This window comes from Equus przewalskii, chromosome 1 (genome assembly GCF_037783145.1).
Source record: "Equus przewalskii isolate Varuska chromosome 1, EquPr2, whole genome shotgun sequence".
Taxonomy (NCBI): Eukaryota; Metazoa; Chordata; class Mammalia; order Perissodactyla; family Equidae; genus Equus; species Equus przewalskii.
Window position 1 is genome coordinate 373,439 of NC_091831.1, and position 23,124 is coordinate 396,562.

Below are 23,124 nucleotides of genomic sequence, written 5' to 3' on the forward strand. Positions count from 1 at the left end.
CACCCCACATCGACAGTGAATGCGCATTCTTTCTGGGTGAACACAGTCATTTACCAATGTAGATCCACATTGTAGGTCAAAATAAATCTCAAATTTTAAAAGATTCAAAGTTACACAAAGCATATTTTCTGATCACAATGAAGTTAAAACGGAAATCGATAACAGAGAAATATCTCTGGAAAATCTCCAAATATTTGGAAATTAAATAACACACGTCCAGATAACCCATGGTCTGTGGATATAATGGAGACGACCCCCTGGACCTGCCTCAAAATCACGCTGAGCAGGAGCTGGAGACAAGAGGGGATGCCCTGTGGTCCCATTTACCTCACATTCAGAAAAACAAAACTGATCTACAAAGAAAAGAGGCCAAACAGTGGCTGCCTCGAAGTGGGGGACCAGGGGTCATCCGGGAAGAGGCGGCTGGGGGGTTCTGAAGTGAAAGGATTTTGTGTCTTGAGGAGGTGTCAGCTCCGTGCCATGTGCATTTGTCAAAACTCATCAGACCTAACAGCAAGGTCTGTGCACTTTACTGTGTAAATCACATCAATAAGGAAACTCAGGAAGAATGTGAGAGAAGTCCTGCAAATCCTAAGGAAAAGAGTGGGCCATGGGGGAAGACACACAGGCAGCCCAGAGAAGCAGAGACCACGTGGATTCCAACAGATTAGAGAAGAGGAAAAGCAAATGCACCGCAGGAGGCCTGCTTTTACCCGCTAGATGGGCAAAGACTGAGAATCCCCACAGCTCCCGCTGGGATGACGCGGCTGAACGGTGGGAGTGTAAACGGTGGAGCCGCTTTGGGGAAAGAACTGGGCATTTTCTTGTCGAGTTCAACCCGACATTCCTGAGCCTAGAGGTGGCTCCAAGAGGAACGCTGGCCAGCACCCAGAACGAACCAGGAAGTGTGAGGTGGTCGCTCCAGGGAACGTGACACAGGGTCAGAATAAACGCAGCCAGCTGCGGGGAGCAAGCGTCACAGTAACACAAAGGAGACCCAGAAGACGGCTCAGAGCAGACGCCTCTGCCGCAAGGTCTGAAACAGCCGCGCTGAGCAGCCCTTGTCTACGCTTAAAACGCTGTGAGCAGCAGGGAGCCCGCGGGAGGTCCTCTGAGCGGCGGGCCGGAGAGGGAAGGAGCTGAGGGCATTCGTCAGCGATCCTCTTGGGCTGAGGGGAGGTTTACAAGTGTTCAGCACGTCATTTTATAACTGAATGGATAATAAACGCCGTCCATGGAAAGACACAGAATGAAGCGGGAGGGCCACGAAGCTACCGAGCAGCATTCACCCCCCCGCCCCACCCCGCCCCTGGACCCCAGAGGAGGGGCTTTGAGGCCCGGAGGGGCCAGCGCTCCCGGAGGGCCGGTGACAGGCAGCGCGCTGTTTGTGGCTGAGGAGACAGTGGGGAGCCCCAGAGCGGGGCGCCGGCGACACCTTCCCTCCACGGACCCTGCAGTGCGCCTCCACCAAGTGCTCTGAGCCCCGCGGGGGTGACAGTTTGCGATTAGAGCTCTCCAGACTCGGAGCAGAAGACGGGGGTGGGGACAAGGCCACTAACGAGCCCGATAAAAGCCACCTGGGTCCAGAGGCAGCGGGACCCTGCGAGACGCGCCGTGCTCCCCACAGACCCCGGCTCAGAGAGATGCAGAGACCGGCCGAGGCCTCACACCTTCTGCGAGGGGAGGTTCGGCTCCCCGGACCTGAGTCTTGAGGCAAAGGACCTGGGGAGGCCACGAGGACCGCACTTTCGGGGGGCTGCCAAAACCCGTCGCCAGGCTGGGCGGGGGGCACAGACGCCGGGTACGGGCTCCCGAGCCCTCAGCCCGCGCCCTCAGCTGGGGATCCAAGCTGGCCACCGACCGAGGCTCTGCACACCCTTCGCAGGCCCAGCCTCCTCCTCTGCGTTGCTGACAGGTCTCGCTTCACCAGGGACTTGGGGGACGGGCCTCAGTGCCCTGCGCACCCCGGCCTGTGCCCCACCAGCTCTGAGCATCCCCGCAGCCCCCTCCCCGCAGGGCTGAGCGCGTCTCAGGCCGCGGGGTCTCCGGAGCCCCGGCTCACCCAGCGAGTTCCCCTCCCGGGTGAGCCCGGAGCAGCCGTCAGCTCAGCCCGGCGCCGCCAGAGGAGGGGCCAAATCCCAGTCGACCGGACGAACCACACCGTCCACGGGGATCTCCCTCCGCCTGCAGCGCGACCCCTGCCGCGCTCCGCAGACCCGACGGCGGCGTGAGGGGAGGCCCTGAGGCCCCACCGCCTCTAGGAGGGGCGGGAGAGCCCGAGGAGCCCCGGATCCGTCTGCGCGGAGCCCTGGCCCAGCCCACCCCCTCCTGAGACCCGCCACCCCTCAGACACCCAACTCCAGGGATGTCCCGGCATGAGAGTCCAAACAGCGCGGCCCCTCAGAGGCTCTGCGTAGACCGCTGCCGCCCATCCGCCAAAGGCCACTTTGCTGCTCAGAAAACACAGGCAAAGACCAAGGCTGGATTTCGGCCAGGTCCACGTGGGGACATAAAAAGGCGGGGATGAGCTTCCGCCCCCTCTGCAGACCCCTGGCCCACGCTTTGCTCACCCCTGGACAGCTGACAGAAGTGGTGTCCTTCCCGAGGGGTGAGAGGCCCTGGCCAGAGAGCAGCTGGAGGAGCAGAACCCTGGGGGCCCACAGGGGTGAGGCCAGGAAAGTGCCAGGACACAGCAGGGGAAGGGACACCGGGCAGAGTGGGTTTTCTCTCATGCTGTGTGCCTGCACCTGGGTGTGCGCGCATGCACCTGTGTGTATGCATGTGTGCACCTGTGTGTGTGCATGGACTTCTGTGTGTGCATGCCTGGGTGTGTGTGCATGCACCTGTGTGTATGTGTGCACGCCTGGGTGTGTGTGCATGCACCTGTGTGTATGTATGTGTGCACCTGTGTGTGTGTACGCGTGTACCTGTGTGTGCATGTGCACCTCGGTGGATGAGGGGGTGTGCTAAGCACACGCCTGGCCATGCACCTGTGTGCTGGGCACAGAAGAGTGTGCACCTGAATGTCTATGAGTGTGCAGGTGAGACGAGTATCTGCACAGACTGGTGGGTGTGAGCCCACAGCCCCCTTGCTGTCGTCAGCTCTGAGGAACCATGTGTTGGACTGAGGGGGGGACCACAAGGAAGCCCTGCGGCACCTCTGAGACCCCTTTGAGGAGGGCACAGTCCACCCACCCAGCTCTCACGACCCGGCCCTGCTGCCCAGTGAGGCAGCAGGCCTGGACCATCACACATCACACTCATGTCTCTCTGCCTTTCAGGGTGCCCACAAGTGACCTCTCTGCCAGGGAGGGCCATGAGCAACTCCACTGAGACCTTGGTGACGGAGTTCATTCTGCTGGGCTTCCTGGAGCTGTGCCACCTGCGAGGGCTGCTGTTCGGGTCATTCCTCATCGTCTACGTGGTGACCGTCCTGGAGAACCTGGTCATCGTGGTGACAGTCCGAGCCAGCCGCCAACTGCACACGCCCATGTACTTCTTCCTGGCCAACCTGTCAGTGCTGGAGACCGTCTACACCTCAGTTACCGTCCCCAAGTTGCTGGCTGGCCTCCTGGCATGGGCAAGGACCATCTCCTTCTCAGGATGCCTGACCCAGCTGTTCCTCTTCCTCTCACTCGGCTCCTCTGAGTGCTTCCTCCTGGCCACTATGGCCTGTGACCGGTACCTGGCCATCTGTCGCCCGCTGCACTACCCAGCCATCATGGACTCAAGGCTATGCCTGCACCTGGCCCTCACTGCCTGGCTGGGCGGCTTCCTGGCCTCCTTTGTGTCCACGGCTCTCATCTCCCGCCTCAGGTTCTGTGGCCCCAACGTCCTCAACCACTTCTTCTGTGACATCTCGCCCCTGCTGCAGCTCTCCTGCTCCGACACCACCGCCATCGAAGTCGTGGACTTCGCAGCAGCCCTGGCTGTGCTCTCAACCTCCCTGCTGGTGACCATGGTGTCCTATGGCTACATCCTGGCCACAGTGCTGAGGATCCCCGGGGCGGCCGGCCGCAGGAAGGCCTTCTCCACCTGTGCCTCCCACCTGGTGGTGGTGGCCATCTTCTACACCACCACCATCTTCATGTACGCCCGCCCTCACGCCATCAGCTCCTTCGACCTCAACAAGCTGGTGTCCGTGATCTACTCGGTTGTGACCCCCCTGCTCAACCCCATCATCTACTGCCTGCGGAACCGTGACATCAGGGAGGCTCTGGCCAGACTCCTCCAGGCCCCTGGCCCCTCCTGAGCACCAGCTGCAGGAGGAAGAACTTCTGGATCCCTCCCCTCTCATCTGCTCAGTCACTGGCCCACCACCAGGCAGGCCATGGCTCCCTCCCGCCAGCGCAGGGGCAACCTCCTCTCTTCCCCACCTCACCTCACCTGGGAAGGAGCTGCCAAGAGCACAGAGTGGCCCTGAGAGCATCTGGGCGAGCAGTGGAAATGCCAAAGGCTCCAGCCTCTCCCAGGCAGCATCAGCACCAGACCCGGGGACAGCTCCTCAGCTCCCAGCAGCGCCCTCAGCCCAGGAAGAACTTGGTCTCAAGCTCATAGGAGGGTCCCTCTGCACTGTCCCTTCCCGACCACCTGGGGTCTGCTCAGGTTCTGCGGTGGCCAGACCCTCTGCCTGGCCCTCCTGGGCCCTGCGTACCTTGTCCCAGAGCCCACTGGGATGGCCTCCTTTGCCTGAGGTCCCAGCTTGTCAGAGCAGACCCTGCGACCAACCCCAGCCAGCTGGACAGTGGACTAAGGGCTCCAGGCGAGTCCAGGCAGCGCCATTGGCCACACATTTGCCACCTTTCCTCAGAAACAAGAATTTTGCTTTATCTAAAACCTGATGGGTCTAACGAATAGATGGCAAACCATTCCTGGCTTTTCTGCCTTTTCTCTCTTCTCTGGTGCTTGGGGACAGAAATTAGGCTAATGCAGCACTTCCCTTCTTATTGGCCATTGCCATTGGTCAGGGCGAGCACTTCTCTCACTTGATTTCATCTTTTTTGCCCACATTCCCATCCCATTCCCTTCATCACAGCCACCCAAGTAATAGGTTTAGTATATGTCCCTGGAGACATGCATGCGTTATCAATAGATGTGTCCTGTGCTTTGTGTGTGAGAGGTTTAAATTCGTGTAAATGATTTTGCCCTGCAAATCTTCTCTTTCTTACTATTTTACTTTATATATTTTGAGGTTATGTCATTAGGTACATGAAATTTAGAATTATCATCTTGGTCAATTTAACCTTTTATCATTATGAAGTGTTGCTCTTTGTGTCCAGTAATGCTTTTTGCCATAATCTGTAAGGCTTAAAGTCTACTTTCTCTGACAATACAGCTACATCAGCTTCCCTTTTGTTAGTATTTATTTGCATAATATATATTTCTATCTGCGCTGGTTATTCATCTGTTGTCTCTTACCTCCTAACCACCCTTCTATTGTCAGTTCTGTGATGCTGGAGCTGGAACTCTGCAAACCACATTTCTGCTTTGCCAGCTGCTCCCTGTTTCTGTTGAGAAGTCAGCTGTTTGTTTTATTTTTACTCTTTTTAGATAATTGCATTTCCCACACTTCTGGAAGCTTTTAACATTTTCTTCTTGTGTTTGGTTTCCAGGGTATGTTTCTCTTTGGGTTTGTCATACTTGGAGTCTGTAATGCTTCTAGAATTCATGACTCGCTTCCTCTCATCAGTTTTTGAAAATTACCACCATTGTTTCCGTAAAGACTGCATCTGCCTCATTCTTTCTCTCCTCTCCTTTTGGTTCCAATAGTACGTGGATGTCAAGATCTTTTTGTAGTGTCCCCTCTGCCTTCTATCAGCCTGTTCTGTGTGCTGTATGATTTTTTTCCTCTCTGTGCTTTCTTCTGGATATTTTCTTCTGATCTTCCAGGTTACGAATTCTCTCTAGTCATATCTAATCCGCTGTGTTCTTAAACGTATTTTTTTTTTAGTTCTACATTTCCTTTTGGTTCTTCTTACAGTTTCCCATTCTCCATCAAAATTCTCAACTTGTTTTCTTCCTGTAGACATGAACAAGCTCCCACAGTCTGTTGGCGATGCACTTCTTCTCTTGTACTGGTGTCTCTGTTCCTCGCCAAGACTGGGTAGTTCACTGTGGCTTTTCCACACCATCTTCATATCTGACAGGGTGAGTCCCATGTCTTTGATCTTCTTTTTCAAAATTAGTTATGCTAGACCTTTATTTTTCCATATGGCTTCAGATCCCTCGGGTTCTGTATTAGTCCACTAGGGCTGCCATGACTAAGTCCCCAGCCCAGGAGCTTAAACAACAGGCATTCATCCTCTCATAGTCCTGGAGGCTGGAAGTCTGAGACTAGGCGTCGCAGGCTTGGTTCCTCCTGAGGCCTCTCTCCTTGGCGTGTAAATGCCGTCTTCTCCCTGCGTCTTCACACGTTTGTCCCCGTGTGTGTCCCTGGCTCTTATAAAGACACCAGTCAGACTGGATTAGGGCGCAACCCAATGACTTCATTTTACCCTAATTTCCTTGGTAAAGACCCCATCTCCAAATACAGCCACATCCTGAGGTCCTGGGGGTCAGGACTTCAACATATCAATGAGGAGGAGGGAAATACAATTCACAATTCAGCCTAGAGCAGGTTCCTTTAAAACTTCCGCAGACATTTTTATTGGAATTTTTTTGAATTTATGGGATAATTTGTGGAGAATTTTCACACAAAATTGTCACCTTCACAATATTAAGTTCCCAATACAAGTACTACCCTTGTTTACTCCTCCGTTTACGCAGCTTCATGTTCTTTAATAATTTTTTTGCCATAGAGATCTTTTGCATTGTGGAAGGTTACTTATAGTGTTGGTTGCTACTGTGAATGGCATTTTAGTATATGTTTTCTAGCTATTTCTTGTTCGGGTACAGAAATTTTATTTTATCAAGTCTAAGATACACATGTGGCTGCAAGTCAGAGCCTCCAGGTAGCAGTCGCTACACAAACAGGGGAAGAGTCAGGCAGTGGCGGTGCAGGGGCCGTGGAGCAGCCTAGTGGTGCGTCTGGCCTGGATCTTCCCTTCTTCCACCCACTCAGCCTGCATATTCAGCACCCTGCAGTCTTCACAGGGCAGCGGCAACTCCTGGCACTGAGTCCACAGCCTAGGAGAAGATCACGCACGTTCTGTGTAGCCCTCTTTTTCAGGAGCTAAACCTCTCCCAAGCATCCTCTCTGTATCCCCCAGCTTTGGGTGGCAGGTGAGAAGTCAGTGTCAAGTGCTGAGCGTCTGTGGGCAGGCATGACTGTCAGGGCTGCCAGTCTGCAGAGTCTGCCACTCTTCGATGCAGCATTTTCTTCCTCTTAGCCGTTCTGCCAATATCTTGTTAACAGAAGCAGTGAGAGCAGGCCATCCTTTCTTGTTCATATTTTTGAAGGGAGTACATCTAAAGGCTTTCCATTAAGTATAACATTGTCTGAGGCTTTTTAAAATATGGCCTTTATCAAGTTAAAAATTCACTTCTGGGGCTTGCCCTGTGGCCAAGTGGTTAAAGTTTGCATGCTGCACTTCGGCGGCCCGGGGTTTCAACAGTTCAGATCCCAGGCAGGGACATGGCACCGCTCATCAGGCCACGTTGAGGCGGCGTCCCCACATAGCACAACCAGAGGCACTCACAACTATAATATACAACTATGTACTGGGGGCCTTTGGGGAAAAGGAAAAAAAAGAAGATTGGCAACAGTTGGTAGCTCAGGTGCCAATCTTTAAAAAAAAAAATTCACTTCTATGACTACTTTTCTTGGCGTTTCTCCCCCACAAAAGAGCTTGGCTCTTTTCATATACTTATTGGCTGCTTATGTATCTTCTTTGGAGAAATTTCTATTCAGATCCTTCACCTTGTTTTATAATCGAGTTGTTCATGTTTATATTATTCAATCGTAATAGCCTTTTTTAAAATTCTAGATATAAGTCTCTTATCAGATGTATGATTTGCAAATATTTTCTCCTATTTGGTTGCCTGTCTTTTCAATTTTTTGTAGTGTCCTTTAACTCTGAAGGTTTTAAATTTTGAAGTCCAATTAATCTATTTTTCTTTTATTTGCCAGTCCTTTTCTTGTTACATCAAAGAAACCATTGCCAACTCTGAAGTCATGATGATATACCCCTACATTTTCTTCTAAGGGTTTTATGGTTTTAGTTCTTTGGTTTTTGACCCTTTTTAGTTAATTCTTGTACATGGTGTGAGGTGTGGATCCGACTTCATTCTTTTCCATGTGGATGTCCAGTTGTCCCAACACCACTTGTTGAAAAGATTATTCCTTCCTCATTGAATCGTCTTGGTAGCTTTGTCAAAGTCAGTTGGCCATAGTTATGTGGGTTTATTTCTGGACTCTCGGTTATGTTCCATTGATCCATATGTCTGTCCTTTTGCCACTGCTGCACTGTCTTGATTACTGTAGCTTTGCAGGAAGTTTGAAGTCAGGAAGTGTGTGGTTGAGTTCATCAGCATCGTGCTGAGCCTCGCTGGTGGGCCGCCTGCTGCCCTGTGGATCTGGAAACCCCCAGAGGAGAGAGACTCCTGCACTGTTGTGAGCATCCTCACAGCCCTGAGGCCAGTCTACTCATGTGGCAGGTGCTCGCTGGTTGTTATTAACCAATGATTTGCACAGATATTGAGGCTTCTGCACTACAAATATGGCTACGTGTCACGGGCCTTGAGATAAACTAGGGTTGCAGGGCCCCTTGACCACTTGTTATTTATATGAATCAACATCATCCCTTTCAGAAAACTGTGTGTCAATCAGGAAAATCAGACACAGCTGAAGTTACGTCGCGTCTGAATAAATCAGAAGAATTGTTCCAGTCTTGAGCTGCTGACATCTACTGCGTTGACTGTCCCATGAGACAGATGATTATTGGTCAGAAGTTGAAAATACGTGCTGACTGATTGAGTTGGAGGCTTGGGACCAGTGGCTGTTTCTTCTGTGAAGTTAAGGACCACTGTAAATTAACCACGGCCCCTCTGTTGGTTCCCTTGCAATTTCTAAGACTAATTTCTATGTGTCACATTCTGAACTCGGTCACTAAGATAAACGGTGAGACTCTCCTTGTGCGTGATGTTTTCTCAGCTCTACATGCTGGGCATGTTGGAAACAGAGCCCCAGCACGTGCCCTGTCCATCCGTTGTGGGCCTTTGACCCCGCAGGGGAAGGTGTCAGCTAAAGTGAGCTCTCCGCGCCTCGTCACCCACTGCCAGGGGCCCCGCTGAGGCTCGGGTTGGGGTGGGGACTGCCAGCGCTGACTCTCTCAGACTCTCTGTCCTCAAGGGCGGGACGGTGTGTCCCTTGACCCTGGGCGCCCAGCAGCAGGCTCAGCACTTGAAACCGGTGGTGGAAAAACCCACCTCATCAGGCCAACATCAGCGGCGAAAGTCAGGGGGACCATGTGTCTCCTGATAGGACGAGATGAGGACGGCAGCGCACCTCTGTAGTGTGTCTCCCAAAACCCACCCCCTGGTGTGATCGTGAGAAAAACAGCGGACAAATCCCCATGAGGGCCACTCTGCAGAACACCTGACCAGCTCTCCACAAAGCTGGCAGGGTCGACACAACCACGGGAAGTCTGAGAAACCACCAGCTAGAGGACCCTGACTGTCCCATGGAGTCCAGACGGGAGCCCGGACAGAGAAGGGACACTGGGTGAAAACTAAGGCAATCTGCACAAACCATGGACTTTAGCCGACAAACATATCAATATTGGTTCATTAATGACAACCAACACATTACACTCTGTCCCATGTCGAAAGTCGGGAAACTGGGTGTGGGGCCTCAGGGACTCTCCATGCCGTCTTCTCCAAATTTACGGAAATCTAACAGCTGTTCTAAAAACTGAAGTCTGTTTCAAACGAATCGCGTCCTTCCTGCAGGGATTGGTGCACTCAGCTCTCCTCTGAGATCCGCCGGGGGAGAGACCCTTGGCAGAGGAGCTGTCAGCTCACGCGTTCACATGGAGGCGGCCACCTGGGATCCTGACCCCTGGGGCCACAGGCGCCCTGGCCCTTCTGTGCCCACAAGGCCCCTGTTTACCTCCAGGTGGGGGTAATTAATCCCCTAGAGCCGGGCCTGGGGGGGCTCTGAGCTCCCCAGCACCTCAGGTCCACCCAAGGGGACGGACTCCACTTAAAGGTCCGCAGCACACAAAGGAGCCACTGACCTGGGAGAGACGGCTGCAGCCTCACACTGCGTCTCGTTTCCACCAGAGTAAGAACATCCCGTCTTTTCGTGAAGATGTGGGCATCTCACGTGTAGCCGGGAGCCGAGCGGGCAGCCCCTTCATTCCCAGTGAGCAGCTGTCCGTCACGGCCTCGCCCCTGCCTTTTGGACTGCCTGCCCTAATTTTCCCTTTGCTGGTTCTGAACGGACATTTGCTTGTGCCCTGAGCTGTTTTATGGTGGAAAAATGACATTCAACTCGCTTTGCTGGTGGCCTTTGCGGCTTCAGTTTGAGGTGGCAGAGCCCCCAGGGAGCTCCGCGCGTCTGCTGGGCTGCCGCCTGTCTGCGCAGATCAGAGCAAAGGAGACCCCAGCAGCGTGGCCTGGTCTCTAAGTAAGTCGGAGGCTTTCAGGGACGCCACAGCCTGATGCCGCTCCCCAGCGGGGAGCCCGCAGCCCGGGTTCCAGTGAATCTGCTGCAAGACTCGCTGGGCAGCAGACACAGGCACCTGGGGTGTGTGAGGGGGGCCCAGTGGCTCAGATGCTGCAGTCGAGGGTCTGTGGGATTCACGCTTGCACAGGGCAGGTCTGGCCAACTGTTGAGAAGGGGTGCATGTGGCACTGGGCGGTGCCAACAGTGACCAGCGCTCGGGAACCCCTGTCCTGGGGGCTGATGGGTATGTCAGCAGAGGCCACAGGGCTGCACTGAGCTGGGACTCTGCCTTTCCTCCCTGAACACTGGCCCCTGGCCCCTGGCCCAGCTGACCCCGTTGAGGAGACAAGCTTGCCGCCCAGCCCGGGCATGGGATGGGTTAGAATCAGGAGGTCGGCTGATCCGCACCCCTGCCCCTCTCTTGGGGTCTGCCCTCTCTGCAGGGGAGTGGGGGGAAGGGGAAGGCAGCTGTGGCTTCCACTAAAGGACTGTGGCCGGGTCGATCCACAGCCGACTCTGGCAGCCGAGGGCGACCTTCCCAGGAGCGCCCGAGTCCTCTGGTGTCCAGGCCCCCCTCCCTCCAACACCCTGTGCCCCCTGAGTGCCCACCTCGCAGCCTCCACAGTGAAAACGCCCTCCTGTCCCTGATGCCCAGCCCCCTGATGACTGGGTTTCCTTTGGGAACCTGGGTCCTTCCGGCTTGCCGACGGGGCCCTTCACACTCTGAGGCAAGACCGAGCACAGCAAGCAGCTCCTCCCCGCTGGGTGCCACAGGAAACATTCACAGTCAGTGAGGACAGGTCACGCTGACCCTTCTGTGTGATTTACGGGGTGGTGCTGACCCAGCAACAACCAGGTTTTCTCAGGGGGGAGGTACCTGCATGCCTGGGAGGGCCCAGGGCTCTGGGGTGGATGCTGTTCTCTGACTGTCTCCCTGGGAGCAGGACCCTTGCAGACCCCTGATTTTGTGCTCCTGCAGCAAGGTGCGGAGAGCCAGCACCCCCGCAGAGGCCGTCCGCCGCCTCGTGCCTCCCTCTGCCGGGCGGCTGTGTCCAGACACCCAGCCTCACGATGGCCACAGACAACCGCACGGCCGTGGAGGAGTTTGTCCTGCAGAGCTTCTCACAGGCCCCTGGGCTGCAGGGTCTCTTCTTGGCCTTGTTCCTCCCCCTGTACCTAGGGGCTCTCGCAGGAAACACGCTCATTGTCGTGGCCATCAGCCTGCACCCGGGCCTCCACACCCCGATGTACTTCTTCCTCACCAACCTGGCCGTCCTGGACATTGTCTGCACGTCGACTGTTCTCCCCAGATTGCTGGAGAACCTGGTGGAGAAGGGAGGCACCATCTCCTATGGGGGCTGCATGACCCAGCTCTTCTTCCTGACGTGGTTTCTGGGGGCCGAGCTCCTGCTGCTCATGCTCATGGCCTATGACTGCTACGTGGCCATCTGCCGCCCACTGCACTACCGCAGGCTGATGAGCTGGCCCGTCTGCGCCCTGCTGGCGGGCGGTGTGTGGACGGTCAGTGCATTCAGCACCTCTTGCACACTGGCCTGATGACAAGGCTGAGTTTCTGGGGCCCTAATCAGATCCGTCACTCTCTGTGTGAAGTCCCCACGCTGCTGCTGCTCTCCTGCAGCCCAACGACCCTGAATGACATCATGATCGTCATCGCAGACGTCTACTTTGGCGTGGTCAACTTCCTGCTCACCCTGGCGTCCTACGGCTGCATCATCGCCAGCATCCTGCGCATCCGCTCAGCCGCGGGCCGGCGGCGGGCCTTCTCCACCTGCTCCTCGCACCTCCTGGTGGTCACCTTGTGCTACTCCACCGTCGTCTACACCTACATCCTCCTGGGCTCTGGCTCCTCCATGGAAAACGGCAAAGTGGTTGCCTTGCTGTACACAGCAGTCAGCCCCACCCTGAACCCCCTCATCTACTCTCTGCGGAACAAGGACGTCAAAGTGGCCCTCAGGAGGGTGCTTCCTGCGTCCGGCAAAGGAAGGGAAAGGCCCAGGTGGAATTTGCAGGTGTCAACCAGCTAACTTCAAGATAGGACTTGGAGAGTGTGCTGCAATAGCCCAGAGCAGGAAGGTGCTAATGGGATGGGTGTATGCAGGATGTGCCTCCCCAGGGAGCTGCCCTGCGTTCCACGTGGCCCTTCAACTGAGCGCCTGAGGCCCGAAGGGTGGATGCTGTCAGGATTGCAGGGGGGCCGGGAGGCCGGGGAGAGCCAGGGACGAGGGGAAGAGCAGGAGATCCAGCAGGGCCCACTCAACTCCCTCCCCTCCAGCATCCTGCTGATGAGTTTTCCCCAGCACCTGGCACCTGGAGCAACGCTGGATCCTGCAGCCGCATGGCGCTGCTGGCCACCTCCCCTCTCAGAGTAGGGGGTCCATGTTCAGGAAAGATCCAAGAGTCAGACTTGCCCGGTGTGCACATGGCCTGGTTCGTTCTGACTGGGGTCTCCTGATACCCTCACCCTGGACGTCTCGCCCACATCCTGATCCTCCGACCCAACTCGTCTTGGTGTGAGGTCTGGGAAAACACAAGGTGGCTGCTTCCCTGTGTGTGTGACGTTTCATGGTCCTGGCACCACAGGGAGGGTGGGAGAGGATGTGACCCAGCCTTCCATTCACTGACCTGCAGAAAGGTGTGGCTTGCTTGCTTTCTTTCCTCTCCAAAAAGGGCACCTTCATCCTTCACCCAAGAAACTTTGCCGTGGCAGGAAAGAGTTCTCTTTGATTCTCAATCTGCACGAAGCTCTGACTCATTAACATTTGCAGGGACATCCAAATGTGCAGCGACAGCTGGTGCCTCCCCTGGAGCACAGACGCGTTGCTGGAACTGCCGAGCTCATGCTGAGCGGACGTGGGAAGCTGCCCGGGGGTCCTCCTTGGACCTTGCTGAACAGTCAAAGCCACCTGCCTCAGCCCTCCAGCCCCATCCAGTTGTGAGAGCCAATGATGGAAAACTTCTTCTTTTATATTTAAGAGTATGTTTATGTATTCTTCCTTCCAGTTTTGTTGAGATGTAATTGACATAAGCACTGTCTCAGTGTAAGGTGTGCGGCATAATGACTTGACTTACCTTGTGAAAGGATTACCACAATAAGTTTATCTTATTGTATCAATATCTCTTAGAGATACAAGAAAAGAAGAAAAAACTATATTGTCTTTCCTTGTGATGACAACACAGGATCTACTCTCTTAGCAACTTTCCTCTATACCATACTCCAGTGGCGACTATAGTCACCATGTTGTACGTCACATCCCCAGTACTTTTTATCTTACAACTGGAAGTTCGTACCTTTTGATCACCTTCACACAATTCCCCACCTCTTACCCCATGACTCTGGGAACCTCTAATCTGATCTCTTTTTCTATGAGTTTGGGTTTTTTGTTTTTTTTTTAGATTCCACATATAACTGAGGTTTTACAGTATATGTCTTTCTCTTTCTGACTTATTTCACTTAGCGTAATGCCCTCAGGTCCATCTATTTTGTTGCAATGGCAAGATTTCCATCTTTTTATGGCTGAATGGTATTGCCGTGTGTGCGTGTGTTTTCTGCATCCATTCATCTCTTGATGGACATTGAGGTTGTTTCCATGCCTTGGCTGTTGTGAATAATGCTGCGCTGATCACAGGGTGCAGGTGTCTCTTTGACATAGCGATTTCATTTCCCCTGGAAGTGGAATTGCTGGATCAGAGGGTAGGTCTACTTTTAACTTTCTGAGGAAACTCCATCCTGTTTTCCATAGTGGCTGTGCCAATTTACATTCCTACTAACAGCGCACAAGCATTCCCTTTCTCCGCAGCCTCACTAACACTTCTTGTCTTTCTGATGAGTCACTCTAACAGGTGTGAGGTGATAACTCGCTGTGGTTTTGATTTGCGTTTCCCTAATGACCAGTGATGTTGAAGCACCTTTTCACACACCTGTTGGCCATTTGAATATCTTCTTTAGAAAAATATCTATTCAAGTCCTTTGAATTAAAATATCCATTTTTTAATTGGATATTTGTTTTTCTGCTATTGAGTTGTATCTGCTCTTTATAGATCTTGGCTATTAACCCCTTATCAGATCGATGATTTACAAATGTTTCCTTCCATTCTGTAGGTTGTCTTTTCATTTCGTTGATCATTTCTTTTGCTGTACAGAAGCTTTTTAGTTTGATGTAGTCCGACTTGTTTATTTTTGATTGTACTGTTTGTGGTTAATTGTCATATCTGAAAAATTGTTGCCAAGATCCATGTTCAGGGGCTTTTTTCCTATATTTCCTCTAGGAACTGTAGGCTTAAGGTCTTACATCTAAGTCTTCAATCCATTTCAAGTTAATTTTTGTGAGTGGTATATGATAGAGATCCAGTTTCTTCCTTTTGCATGTGGCTGTCCAGTTTCCCCAGCACCATTTTTTGAGGAGACTGTCTTCTCCTTTGAGTATTCTTGGCTCCTTTGTCAAATATTAGTTGACCGTATATGCTGCGATAATTTCAGGGCTCTTGATTCTGTCCCAGTGGTAAAGGTGTATTTTTATGCCAGTACCATACTGCTTTGATTACTCTAGCTTTAGACTATAGCTTGAAATCAAGAAGTGTTTTGCTTCCTGCTTTGTTCTTCTTTCTCAGGATTGCTTCAGTTAATCGGGGTCTTTTGTTGTTCCATATAAATTTTAGGATTCCTTTTTCTAGTTCTGTAAGAAATGCCACTGGAAACTTGATGGGGATCGCATTGAATCCATAGATGACTTCTGTAGTATTGACATTCTAACCACGTTAATTCTTCCAACCCATGACCATCAGATACCTTTCCATTTATTTGTGTCTTCTTTGATGTCTTTCATCAATATCTTGTAGTTTTCATTGTACACTTCTTTCACCTCCTTGCTTAAATTTATTCCTAAGTATTTTATTGTTTTTGATGCTATTGTAAATGGGATCGTTTGATTGATTTCTTTTTCAGGCAGTTTGTCATTCACATATAGAAACACTACCAATTTTTGTATGTTAATTTTGTATCCTGAAACTTGACTGAATTTGTTGTTAGGTCTAACATTATTTTGGTGGAATCTCTAGGATTTTCTACGTATAAAATCATGTCATCTGCAAATAGAGACCATTTTACTTCTGCCCTTCATGTTCTGTCACCTGTTATTTCTTTTTCTTTCCTGGTTGCTCTGGCTAGGACTTCCAGGACCATGTTGAATAGGAGTGGTGAGTGTGGGCGCCCTTGTCTTGTTCCTGATGTTAGAGGAAAAGCTTTAAACCTTTCACGTTGAGTATGATGTTAGCTGTGGGTTCCACATATATGGCCTTTGTTGTGTTGAAGTACATTCTCTGTACACATAATTTGTTCAGAGTTTTTGTCATGAAAGGATGTTGAATGTTGTCAAATGCTTTTTCTGCGTCGATTGAGATGATCATATGATTTTTTTCTTTCTATCACTGTGATGTATCACATTTATTGATTTGTGTATGTTGAACCATCCTTGCATCCCAGTGATGAATCCCAATTCGTCATGGTAAATGATCTTTCAGGATGCTGCTGAATTTGTGGTGTGAGTATTTATTGAGAATTTGTCCATCTATATTCATCGGAGATATTGGCCTGGAGTTTTCTTCTCTTGAAGAGTCCTTTTCTGGCTTGGGTTCAGGATAACCCTGGCCTCTCAAAATAAGTTTGTGAGTGTTCCATCCTCTTCAGTCTTTTGGAAGAGTCTGAGAGGCACTGGCCTTAATTCTTCTCTAAGTGTTTGGTAAAACTCACCAGTGAAGTCATCTGGTCCTAGGCTTTTCTTTATTGGGAGATTTTTGATTACCGATTCAGTCTCCTTCCTAGTAATGGTCTTTCAGATTTTCTATTCCTGATTCAATCTTAGTCAGTTGTATATTTCTGAGAATTTATCCATTTCTTCTGTGTTGGTCAGTCTTTTGGTATATAATTCTTCATAGTATCCTCTTATGAGCCTTTGTATTTCTGTGGTATAAATTGTAAAGTCTCCTGTTTCACTTATAATTTTGTTGGTTTGGATCCTCTCTCTTTTGTCTTGGTTAGTCTTGCTAATGGTTTGTCAATTTTGCTTATCTTTTCAAAGAATCAGCTCCTAGTTTTGTTAATGTTGTCAATTATTTTTCTATACTGCATTTCATTTATTTCTGCCCTAATCTTTATTATTTCCTCCCTTCTTCTAACTGTGGGCTCAATCTGATCTTCTTTTTCTAATTCCTGGAGGTGTAAAGTTAGGTGATCTATTTGAGGACTCTCATTTTCTTGATGTCGGAGTTGATAGCTATCAGCTTCCCTCTTAGAACTGCTTTTTCTGCATTCCAAATTGTGCTGTGTTTCCATTTTCGTTTGTCTCAAGCTACTTTTTTATTTACCCTTTATTTTTGGTCTGTTGGTCATCCAGGAAAGTGTTTTCTCATTTCCACATATTTGTGAGTTTTCCAGGTTTTCTCCAGTTGCTGATTTTGAGTTTCATACCATTGTGGTCAGAGAAGTTACTTGGTATGATTTCAGTCTTCTTGAATTTGCTAACACTTGTTTTGTGGCTTAACATATGATCTATATGATCTATATAACGTATGTATCATATGTGCACAAGAATGTGTATTCTGCTGTTGCAGGATAGAATGTAGTGTATATTTCTATTAGGTTCATTTTGTCTATCATGGTGCTCAATTCCGTTTTCATATCGATTCTCTATCTGGATGATCTATCCATTGTTGAGAGTGGGATATTAAAATCTCCAACTATTATTGTATTACTGTTTATTTCTCCTTTTAGTTCTGCTAGTTTTTGCCTCATATATTTAGGTTTGGGTTTTTTTTAAAGTTTGACACCTGAGCTAACAACTGCTGCCAATCTTTTTTTTTTCTGCTTTATCTCCCCCAAATCCCCCCAGTATATAGTTGTATATTCTAGTTGTGAGTGTCTCTAGTTGTGGCATGTGGGACACCGCCTCAATGTGGCCTGATGAGCAGTCCCATGTTTGCACCCAGAATCCAAACCAGCGAAACCCTGGGCCGCTGCAGCAGAGCACGCAAACTTAACCACTCAGCCACAGGGCTGGCCCCTAGGTTCTCTTATCTTGAGTGCATAAATATTTACAATTGTTATATCTTCTTGATGCCGTTACCCCCTTATCGTTACATAATGACCTTCTTTATCTCTCTTTTCCTGTTTTTAGTATAAAGTCTATTTTGTCTGATATAAGTATAGCTTCCCCTACGTTTCTGGTTACCATGTGCTTGAAATATCATTTCCCATCCCTTAACTGTCAGTCTCTGTGTGCCTTTAAAGAAGCTAAAGTGAGTTTCTTGTAGGCAGCATACTGTTTTCTAATCCATTCACTCAGCCCTTTTATGTCTTTTCCTTAGAGAATTTAATCTATTTACATATAAAGTAATTATTGATCATGTAATGATTGATAGGTAAGGACTTACTATCACCATTTTGTTAGTTATTTTCTGACTGCTTGGGGGAGCCATTGTTCCTTGCTTCCTCTCTTGCTGTCTTCTGTTGTGACTTGATAACTTGTGGTATCCTCATGCTCCACTTCTGTGTCACATCTGTTTGTGTAACTACTCTGTTTTTCCCTCGTGGTTACCGTGAGGCTTACAGAGAATACTCTAAAGTTATAGCGCCCTACTTTAAACTGACAACAACTTCACTTTGATAGCGTTCCTAATCTTCACACTTTTACCTCTCCCCCTTGCATTTTTGCTTTTTGATGTTACTGTTTACATGTTTTTATGTTGTGTTCTTCACCAGTCCACTCAGCTTGGGGTTCTGGATGTGTCGGCCGGCAATGTCCTTGGGCTTGCTATCAGGATCTAATTGTGAGTGAGGCCACTGCCCGAGCCCTCAGGTTGGCAGGGCTGCCGCTGGCTGAGAAGAGTCAGGTACAACTGCTGGCTTGCCTCCTTCCCCAAGTGTGGCTGTAGGATGAGTCCTGCAGTTGCTTGGGTTTTGGTCTGGCTTCCTCCACGGTTGGAAGCGGGTGCTACACACAGCAGTAAGTGGGGCTATGAATAAGCTTTCTCCCTGAGGAGTCAGCAGAATGTGCCCAAGGACCGCACAGCTTGCTTTGGGGACCTGAATCAGGCGAGACTCTGCAATGATTTCTCTGGTCAGACAGGACCACGAGTTTGGCTGTGCAGATGGGGAAAGCCCCGGGCATGCTCCCTTCAAGCGCCACCATCAGCAGGACCGTGGGACGGGCTCCGGGGCTTCCTGTGCGCTCTGCTTAGTTTCCCGCTGGGGCAGGATGCAGGCTGTCTTCTGCGCTGGGCAGGGCACCCAGTTAGTTTCCCTGACTGGGCGGGGCCCCCACGTAGGCCCAAGGCCAGCAAGCCTCTTGTTTGGGATCAAATTGGGTGGAACTGTGCACCATTTCCCTGGGCTGATGCGCCGCAGTCCTAGCTTTGAGGACGACTGCTGCTGCAGGCCAGGTTCCCTCCTCAAGTGCTACTGTCATTGGAGGCGTGTGGTGGGCTGCAGAGAGGCCTGGGGCTCTGCTTAGGTTTCCTGAGCGAGTCGGACTGCAGGCTCTATTTGGCTTCTTTTTCTTCTCCCCAAAGCTCCCCAGTGCAGAGTTGCACATCCTAGTTACAGGTCCTGCTAGTGCTGCTATGTGGGACACTGCCACAGCGTGGCCTGATGAGCAGTGCCACGTCCACGCCCAGGATCCAAACTGGCGAAACCCTGGGCTGCCGAAGTGGAGTCCGTGAACTTAACCACTCGGCCACAGGGCCAGCCCCTCTATTCCGCTTTGACTGGAGCTGCAAATTAGCCTCCTTGCCCGTTTGAGGCTGTAGAACAGGCCCCAGGGCTGGCAGGGCCTTTTGTGTTGGAATCAAATCAGACCCGTGTGCTGAGCTCCCTGGACAGATGAGGTGACTCCTTGTCTCTGCACATGCACAGCCTCTGGCTGGGCTCTCTGCTCAATGCCCCTGTGACTGGGTCTGAGGGTGGGCTACCGAGATCCCGAGAGCTCTGGTTAGGTTTCTTGTGTGGGGGTTGGAGGCTGTGTTCCTCAGAGGGCAGGGCTGTGGATCAGCTTCCCTGAGTAATGTGGGGTGCTCAGCGTCTGTGTGCGGGAATGAGTGTCAGGGCCGCCAGTCTGCAGGGCCCGCCGCTCCTCAATGCAGCATTTTCTTCCTCTTAGCTGTTCTGCCAATACCTTGTTAACAGAAGTGATGAGGGCAGGCCATCTTTTCTTGTTTATATTTTTTGAAAGGAGTACATCTAAAGGCTCTCCGTTAAGTATAATATCAGCTGAGACTTTTTGAAATATGGCCTTTATCAAGTTAAAAATTCACGTCTATGACTACTTTTCTTGGCATCTTGCCCCCACAAATGAGTGTTGACTGGAATCAAACGCTCTGACAGTGGCAATCACATCACAGCACCCAAATGCATCAAACCAACATGCGGTACACTTTAAATTCATACAACGTCATTTGGCAAATATATTTCAACTAAAAAACTTAACAAAATAAGGAAGAAGCAAACGCTTTGCCTTCCTGTTTTGAGAGGATCACAAGTATTTCCTCCCTTGGGGCACTAGTGACTAAGGTGCGTGGATGGATTTCATGACGGGAAACCACCTGAACTGAGCTGACCTCACGTGATGCTTTTTGGAGGTGCTGTTGGGGTCACTGCGCTAATATTTCATTTAGAGTTTCATGCTGATGTTCAAACATGAAATAGTCTAAATTGTGTCTTGTGCTCCCTCACGTATCTTGGGATAAAAGGTTTAGGGTCTCACAAAGTCAGCGGGGGCCTGCGTCCTCCACTCGTCCTATGCTGTCACTGGCTCTCCTTCCTCTCTGCTCGCTGGGGGCCCAGAAGCCGATCCTCTGGCCATATTTCAAGTTGATGTCCTTTTCTCCCAGCTGTCTCTGCTATTCATGCAGAGACTTCCTTAACTTTATAACACAATTCTCCTGTTGGGTTTTTTCAACCTCATTTTGTCAAAAGTTCTTTCTTAGTGCCTACCTATTCCTTTTTCACAGCATCCTGTTCTTATATAAATACACTGTCTCCCTCAGTCTTCCCAAGTCTGAATTAGAGTATTTTCCTCATGTTTGTGTGTTAGGTTTTCCTGTGACTCCTCAGACTCCCTGATCCATTTTCTTTTCTCTGTCTTCCTTGTCTGCCTAGACGCTCTCCCTGAAACTCTGACAAACACCCCTTGTCATTCGTACTTTAAAACGCAGCAGGGGGAAGACTGCCTGGCAGCTCTGTGTGTGTGTGGCAGGGCCCTTTACCACGAGGGGCAGTGAACCAGCCACCAGCTGGAGCCTCATTGCAGGTGATGCAGCACGCATCTAAAGAAGGTCCGAGATGCCGGCTCTGGCACTGCCTGATCCAGGAGACAAAACTGGGTCAGGACCCACCTCTGTTCCCCTCGGTCCTGCCCCGTCGGGGTGGCTCGTCTCGGGTTCCGTGGGACAGCTCCACATGTGCGACGGCTCCACACTCAGCCTCAAGCCTTCAGGGTCACAGGAGGAGAGCGAGCTGTCTCCCAGCCACTCAGACTGTGGGCCTCGGCCTGCACTGGAAAGAACCACACGGCACATCACGTCCCCTCACAGGGCCAGGAGAGGGGGCGGTCACAGCCTGACCTCATGGACCAAAAATAAGAGAGGGCTAGCTCCCCAGAGGACACGCACAGATTCCTTGACCAGAACAAGGGAAAATGGATGCTGAGTGGCAGAAGCAGCAGCGGTCCACCGCAGGCCCCAACCAAGTGTTAAGGCAGCCCGGCTCACCCTGATTTCTTCAGAGAAACTTCCTTGTTTCCTTGGGGTGAGCAGCTTGCTGGGGGCTCTTCTGTGTGTGGGACCAGGGAGGGGCTCAACCAGAGAATGCAAATCTTGGCTGACCCCCCCGCATTTCTGCCCTCATCTCTCCCAACCACCCATCATCATACTCCCAATTCCCGAGGCTGTGCAGCTCTCTCCCTGGCCACTGCCCCTCTGTTCCAGGGGGATTCCTCCTGTGCCTGATGAGCCAGCACCCTCCTGCGAATCTCCTGAGGGCCCCTCCCATTCTCCTTGTGAACTTATTTCCTGTGATTGCCATCAGGCCTCAGAAGGGAGGGAGCTGGGTGGACCTAGAGCCAGCAGACCTGTCTCTCTTTCAAATACCAGTTTTTTCCAGCCCTTACTTGCCAGGAGTTTGGAAAACATTGTTGACTTGTCCCCTACAAAGGCTAAGATACAAGGAGCGTTCTCACCAGTTCTTTTCTTCTTCTTCTTCTTCTTCTCCCCGAAGCCCCCCAGTACATAGTTGTATATTCTAGTTGTAGGTCCTTCTGTTTGTGCTCTGTGGGATGCTGCCTCAGCATGGCTTGATGAGTGGTGCCCGGTCCGGGCCCGAACCGGCGAAACCCTGGGCCACCAAAGCAGAGTGCACAAACCTAACCACTCAGGCATGGGGCCAGCCCCTCACCAATTCTTAACAGTAGTTATAATTTAAAAGAATAGGCTTGGTTTCTATTCCCAGAATGTTTCCTTCTAAATTATCCAGAAGGTTAGAAGACAGAAAGATATTAATATATTTATTCATCAAATATTTGCTGGGCCTCCCATGTGGCTGGCTAAGTTCTTAGAAAACAGGAGTCACCAAGCAGGTCCTGCACTCAAGGCCAAGGGCCCGTAGCTGAGAAATCATGAGGTGCCCGCCGACTCTGGGGTGCAGCAGACCAGCGGCCTGGCCAGGAGAGGCCAGTGGCCCATGTGGCATTTGAAACGGAGAGGGAGTGAGGTTGCCCAGTGTGGGGGGCGTTTCTCAGCGGATGGTGAGGATCTGACGGAAGCTAAGAGAGATCATATCACATTAAACAATCTCGTGCAGTTGGGGAGCTTCCCACGTACATCCCTAAAACCATCAAGAGGACCTGGTGTCCCCAGGCAGAGGGCTGCGGTGATGGCCTAGTGTACATGTTGGGAGGTGAGAGGTCCCAGTGGCAAGACAAACCATTTCAAGAAGGGGTCCCAGAGTCCACTTCAGCAGGGTCTGGCTTGGCTTGGGCAGTGGGGCTACAGGTGACCTTGCCATGGAGGGGCCACCTGGAGGGCCCCCCCTGGAGGGACCTGAACGGTGGGCACTGCAGGGCAGGACGGGGGCCAAGACGTCCTTTCCCAGACCTGCAAAGGGGGCCTGCTGTGCTAGGTGCCCAGAAAAGGGCCTGCTGCTTCGGTGGCCCAGGGTTCCCAGGTTCGGATCCTGGGTGCGGACCTACACACTGCTTGACAAGCCATGCTGTGGCAGGCATCCCACACATAAAGCAGAGGAAGATAGGCATGGATGTTAGCTCAGGACCAGTCTTCCTCAGCAAAAAGAGGAGGATTGGTGGCAGATGTTATCTCAGGGCTAATCTTCCTCAAAAAAAAAAAAAAAGGGAGGGGGGAGGGGGCTGCTGCCCTGGGACCTCGGTTACTGTGGCCCAGGACAGCCATCCTGTCCTCTCTGGGCCTGGAATGCAGAGCCCTGAACACCATGATCT

The 23,124-nt window shown here is 51.2% G+C and overlaps 2 protein-coding genes and 1 long non-coding RNA gene across 4 annotated transcripts in view; 2 read left to right on the top strand and 1 right to left on the bottom strand.

The window, feature by feature from the left end:
* The window catches only part of LOC139085126 (uncharacterized), a 41,984-nt gene that overhangs the window by 17,304 nt on the left and 1,556 nt on the right, over positions 1 to 23,124 (bottom strand). The window contains exon 2 of the long non-coding RNA XR_011543193.1: positions 21,011 to 21,170. This is a non-coding gene — a long non-coding RNA (uncharacterized lncRNA). The remainder of the gene's footprint in view (positions 1 to 21,010; positions 21,171 to 23,124) is intronic.
* LOC103556399 (olfactory receptor 6B9-like) lies at positions 783 to 5,348 on the top strand. 2 transcript variants are annotated; one of them, XM_070630873.1, is made up of 2 exons: positions 783 to 2,608; positions 3,282 to 5,348. In XM_070630873.1, the coding sequence occupies exons 1-2, from the start codon at positions 2,524 to 2,526 to the stop codon at positions 4,250 to 4,252; spliced, it is 1,056 nt and encodes a 351-aa protein (XP_070486974.1). In that variant the 5' UTR covers positions 783 to 2,523; the 3' UTR covers positions 4,253 to 5,348. The 2 variants fall into 2 exon arrangements, with proteins under 2 accessions (XP_070486974.1, XP_070486967.1); XM_070630866.1 differs by having other exon boundaries at positions 808 to 2,716.
* Positions 11,546 to 12,732, top strand: LOC103556400 (olfactory receptor 13A1-like). The gene is given in 2 exon segments (XM_070630928.1): positions 11,546 to 12,143; positions 12,146 to 12,732. Coding segments are annotated over 2 exon segments (972 nt in total). The 5' UTR covers positions 11,546 to 11,677; the 3' UTR covers positions 12,652 to 12,732.

Coding starts and splice junctions, on each gene's coding strand:
- LOC103556399 (XM_070630866.1), top strand. CDS start 2,524: ATGAGCTTCCGCCCCCTCTGCAGACCCCTGGCCCACGCTTTGCTCACC. Junction 2,717..3,281: donor GGGAAGGGACACCGGGCAGA/GTGGGTTTTCTC, acceptor TCTGCCTTTCAG/GGTGCCCACAAGTGACCTCT.